The sequence below is a fragment of the Ptychodera flava genome, chromosome 7 (genome assembly GCF_041260155.1).
Source record: "Ptychodera flava strain L36383 chromosome 7, AS_Pfla_20210202, whole genome shotgun sequence".
Taxonomy (NCBI): domain Eukaryota; kingdom Metazoa; phylum Hemichordata; class Enteropneusta; family Ptychoderidae; genus Ptychodera; species Ptychodera flava.
In genome coordinates, this window is record NC_091934.1 from 42,691,519 (window position 1) to 42,697,523 (window position 6,005).

Genomic DNA, 6,005 nt, shown 5'->3' on the forward strand with positions numbered 1-6,005 from the left:
GACTGGTTTGTTGATTAATTGACCGTGAATTTTCTCATTTTACGATTTCATGCGTTTAAATGAAAATGTTTTCTTCCGTGACAGAAAAAGAACACTGGTTCAATGATGAGGACAACCAATCTACTCGCCAAGGAAACAAGCAGAAGTGTTCCAAAGCCAGAGCCACAGGGTCACCACAGAAGGCCCAAAACACGAAACCTGACGTTGGAGGCGCTAATTGAGATAGGGGCCCTGACGAATGCCACCCTCGGTGTTACCTGTTCGCCTGAAAACGAGACGGAGCTGGCTGCAGATGCCCCTCTTGTGAAAAAGCAAGCAATATTCGAGGAAAATGCGTATGAAAACCCAGCGTTAAGGTACGGCTCCGATGAAGAAATTTGCGGGAAGGCCGAAATGGAACTAGAAAGTTCAGATAATGACAGCTTTCTCGGACTGACAAAGAATCGAAGCAAAAAGAAACGACACTTCGTAAAACCACAGTATCCGAGGTGTACGGGAAAAAGAACAGATTCCCGAGATTCGGGATACATCGAAAACTTTGCTTCGTCTGATAGTTTGCGGATGAAGGTACTAGCTCGTGCCATTTCTTCAGAGGGAAAAAGGCGGAAAAGTGTGAATCGCTCGAGTGATATGACCCCAGCTCAAAATGATGCGGACGATGATTTCATGAATGAGATCAGCTCCTGTCCGTGTGACTGTCAAGAAAGTACAGTGCGGGGAAAACTTGAACGATCTAGGTCGAACTCGTTGCCTAATATTGACATATGCAGCGAAGCAAATGGTGACTGGACGACAGGTCAATCGCATTCTCATACTGCCACAGTCGAAACGGATAGCAAAGATGATATCGAGACTACAGAGTGTGAATGGAGCGTGGACGAGGATACCGTCTCCGAAAGTGACGAGGACTTTGCCCTTCCAACCTGCAACTGTAACGATTTCAGGACATTGGACGAGGAGGAAACGCCACCACCGTCCCCGGTAAAGCGAAGCCCATCGGACGACATTTCATCGGATGAAAGTTCGGCGCTCAATTACGATATGAACTGTGTGCGACTTGCCATCAAGCGTTATTCCATAGAGGACAGGCCTCCGACGCCGCTGCGTCGTGCACATGCAATCGACATCGCAGATTCTGACCACTGGCGGCGCGATTCGTTGAACTACCCCTCGCACAATTTCATACCTTTGGAAGGTATCAAGGTTGATTTTTTGGGTCCCGTTTACCTGACTGATTTACAAAGCGAGGAGAACGATTCGCCATGGCCGAGTTGGAAAGAGGACAGTGCGACACGCCACGACGACGGCAAAAGTGAGAGACCGATCATAATAGGCGAACATACCATTGTGAACATTGCCGAGATGTGACGGTAACAGTCGAAGTTGAAAAGATAGCATATTTACATAAGCAATTCTTATTGGTTTGAAAGGATTTTAGGCAACAAGGAATACCTATGATTAGTCATACTTACACCGTAAGAGGGAAGAACACGATTGGAACTAATTTGGGATAATTGGATTGTCATATTTTGCAAATTTCTCAAAAGTGTTAGGTGCCATATTGCTGAAAGTTGTAGTATCGCAAATTACTCATAAAAACAAGTGTGTAATATAAAAAAAGCAGATGAGGTAATATTTGTAGATTAAATCGACATTAATTCACCATCTAGTTATCCCAAATTACTTCCAATCGTGTTGAAAGTTAAAGGGAGGGGTCGTCTGAATAGACCATGTTCCGAACCGCGCGAGACATTCCGAGATATCGCGAGAATATGTGGTTCGCAGTGGACGTGTTCTCGCAACACAGGACAAACTACGTAAAACAGGACAAGTCGCTAATTACGTTAAACACTGCATAAAATATATGAAGTTGCAATCTTTGCTCAGTTCTGCACTTTTTCTAGTTCCATATAAAGTTTGACCTGTATTACTAAGCTGGAAACCTGTTTCTACGGGCATGTATTAAAGTCTCGCGAGATCTCGCAATCAGCGGAACATCGTCTATTGCGCCTTTGTGACTTTCTTGTATTTTATGCACGAAATCTAAATGCATCACGTCAACATAGTTACATTGAAATTTTACGGTATACTTTATTACAACCATGTTTTCACTTTCAATCGGTCGCCAGTGTGTACAGTGTTTACATTGGTTCTATGGGTCCCATACGACCTTTGCACGCAGTTTCGACGACCCCTTCATTTTAATTAACTCTGGATCTTCTTCAGACACCCGCCTCAGTGCGAAGGATGACTCCGAATATTACAGCAGATGTAATCCTTCACTACAAAGACTGTTATTACGAATCGATCAGTATTCTTGACTGTGGAACCGAAACTGTTTCAAAAATACAAACTAAAACAGGGAAGTTTAACTCCAAGCAATAGAAAAACCTCTCTGAAAGTATGTCTTAAACTATTTTTCTCGGTCCTTTAATTTTCAAAGTTAGTGCTTATGAGGAAATCTATTCACATTAAACACGACCTAGAGTGTTTAAAATCATAACCAAAGACTTACCATTATGTATTTATATCGAACTCTTATTTTGAAATGAGTGATTTCTAGTCATCTTAATATTCAAATGTCAGAATATCAGGACATTTGTTACATGTATTTGCAATCGGCTCTTTTACTTTGAGTCACAAATTAATGATTAGAAAAACTGTTTTGTAAACAGTAACTTGAAGTATCACGTCCGGCGGAGTCCGCATCGTTTTTACGAAACTCCGTCCAGATTGTCACGGCGGTCTCCGCGTCTACCTCCAAGGAATAATTAAATGTTTGGTTTTAATTTTTTCAAATACTAACCATTTACATGGATTTGTGAGCATTGTTAAGTAACTTTTTGTCGACATTCGATTTATTTGCTCGGTATTTGTATCTACATATCTTGGACATTCCATTTCCTCGCGTTTTGCACTTGAAATGGTTTCAATGAAAAAATGCCATAATTCGAAATTTACACATTCCGTATGTTGCTTTAATCAGACGCTAGTCTTGAGGGATATCATACGATATATATTCTTGATACTAAAAAGAGGCTCCGTTTTCTTATTTTGTTTTGCAAAACAATACGCACCACTGTTCCATAAAGTATGTGCGCATGCTCTAATACTGCCCTCATGGACACACAATGTAGTGAGCACGCTCCATGGCTTTCGTTGAATCGTTGAAATGTAAAGGGAAGTATTAATTTTGTTGATTTTTAGTCATATTGATTCATATCTCTCTGTTTTGCTTTGCTTCTCCAGTCATTTTGTCAGAACTGTAAAGTTTTAGATGAGTAATTGTACAGAAATGAAAGGGCAAGATCGGTGCGGTTCAAAATTTGATAGGTCAAAGTACGGCGTAGCATTTGAAGCTGCAATGCCGATTCGTATTTAAGCAAATACGCCGAGAACTAATTGTGGATTAGTTTGTAGCCTTAAACAGACAGGATTTGGAACATGTAACACGTAGAATCCGTTGAGCGTTTCCTAGAGCTAGTGAGACAAAAACTATTTGCAATATCAGAGAAGTGGTCAATGCACTTTGTGAAGGTGGGATGCAGCTAGGAAAACGAGCGTTTGACGATCGTTACGAATGCAAAATCTTATTCCATGCGGAGACTTTCAATTTCTTCAGTTTCACATTCAACATGACTGCTGCCAAGCTGCCAGTGGGAAATTTTAATTCTTCGAGGTTTTCCAGGAATAAACGAGGCAGTAATGAAGGACATTGAAGTTTCAGCGTTTCAAAATCACTTTATGGACGCTGCACAGTGCAGCAATGAACGTAAATATTTGAAAAACTGCCCGTTTTTACGCCGAATAAACTTTAAGAGGTATCCCACCTTGTCGTACTGTTTAAGAGCAGATGTGTCATTTACGTGAAGAATTTACTAACAACTAAAGTTTTCTTGTATCATGAAAACTTACCACCCAAGGCGATTACTACTGTAAAAAACGAAAAGTTAATCAATAAAAAAACCCCAATATAGAGTGCGTTTTCATTAAGGTAAATCATAGACCCAGAAAAAAAGTTTTTCTTGGGTCCATTGGAATACTAAAGATAAATATATCCTATCATGGCAACTGTTTTTACTTCGAAAATTCTGATAGTGTTAGTGACTCAGATTGAATTTTGAGATGGATGAGTTTCTCACTGCCACGCATGCGCTACTCAGTTCTCTGCCCTGCGCTGATATTCCTTCAACGATATAATTGGGAAAATCCAAAAAAGCAAGCTATGCGTTGCCGAACGAGACTAGTTTGGTCACCAATATTTACCAACCCGGGTACGACTGCTCACGGCCGAATGAGGGCGCATGTTCGGGCAAAGGGCTGCCACAATGAATAGCAGAATATAGACCTTACACCACACCGTGTGTAGGGATTGTGCCTAGACCATTGTTTACACATTATCGACGGAAATAGTTGCAAACGGCTGACACTTGTAGACCTACTGCTGAATTCGGCTGAATCCTATGACGTTTACATTTGGTGCTGTCTTCAAAGATTTGATGTAAGTTTTAGTCAATATTGAATTCGCCTTAACCGTTTTACGTTCTGAATAAAAACATTTCCATCTGATTTGAATTAAGCTATGCTCGTCCAGACATTCATCTGTGTTGTGATGTGCAATGGCGTTGATTAGTGCACTGTATGTGAGAACATTGAGAGAGAGAGAGAGAGAGAGAGAGAGAGAGAGAGAGAGAGAGAGAGAGAGAGAGAGAGAGAGAGAGAGAGAGAGAGAGAGAGAGAGAGAGAGAGAGAGAGAGAGAGACAGACAGACAGACAGACAGACAGACAGAGAGACCTACAGACAGAGGGGGAGGGGAGAGAGATGTACCACAAGAGGGTATCCTCCAAGCAAGATACATGTATTTTAAATACTTGCTCTGAAAACAGTTTCGCTTTGATTCGTGTTTTAAAGCAATTTCTTAAAATTAAAACATTAGTTCAACGACAAAGTAGCCAAAATAATTAGGCTGACAATTTGGATACGGTAAATTCGTTGAACTTTAAGGTTTACACTGGTTCGGAATTTAATATTGTTTCATTGACTACAATGAACAGGAGCACAGTCATGATCAATTCAAATGACGTGCGCCAAGAGTGGTGCGACAAAAATCCGCCGAGTAACATTAATTTCTATTGGGTACACCACAAATTTGATGGTATCGAATTAGCTTAAAGACTTCTTCATAATTATACATCGAAAATTTTATTACCCGAAAAATATGAATATATAATTACAAAGTAACAGTTTGTGTGCGAAAGATGACGAGAGGACCTCTGTCTATATATAGTTTGCTATGACAAAATCTCCCATACTTGTGTTATCGTCAATATTTTCCCGGGTGGCCATTCATTCAGTCGATGGGGATTTTGCAGACTGATTTTCCACGGGTAAAATACGTAAAAAAAAAAGAAACCAGGCCAAAAGTTTCCTTCTTCATGGCAGTTAAAATCTATAAGAGTGATGTTAAACACAACAGCTATATCCACCATAACACGATTAATATAACGTAAGCTTCATATCTGCGTGCTGTCTTCGCAAATGAGCACAGGCGCCCGTGGGTTGGGTAGTCTGCTAGATCGATCGATTTTCTGCTCGATCTGCCCCGCCCCTGCAACCTGAATACTCCCTTAGGTTACAGTTGCGGGCAGATCGAACACGGGATCGATAGATCGAGCAGAAAATCGATCGATCTAGTAGACTACCAAACCCACAGGCGTCTGTGCAAATAACTTAATAAGGCTTACGTTCGTGTGAACAGCCCAAAATAATTTCGACACTTTTATCAAATTATAGTTAAAGTAGAAACAGTAACTGAAAACACTTTTTAGTCACCATGATTCGCTACATCCTGAGCATAGAGCATATGTAATTTACTGGAACTCATCATCTGCCTACGAACTGAAATTTACCTGCTAATCATCTGCATACTTTCATTCTGGTTAGCAACGTTACCGTTATACACTCCAGGGGTGATTAACTGTCGCCCTCAGAAGACACAAATACA

The 6,005-nt window shown here is 40.7% G+C and overlaps 1 protein-coding gene across 1 annotated transcript in view; it reads left to right on the plus strand.

The window, feature by feature from the left end:
- Positions 1-4,579, plus strand: part of LOC139137596 (uncharacterized) — a 60,632-nt gene extending 56,053 nt beyond the window's left edge. The window contains exon 6 of the mRNA XM_070705785.1: positions 85-4,579. Within this exon, the coding sequence (XP_070561886.1) occupies positions 85-1,368 (1,284 nt within the window). The 3' untranslated portion in view covers positions 1,369-4,579. The remainder of the gene's footprint in view (positions 1-84) is intronic.
- The last annotated feature ends 1,426 nt before the right edge of the window (positions 4,580-6,005 follow it).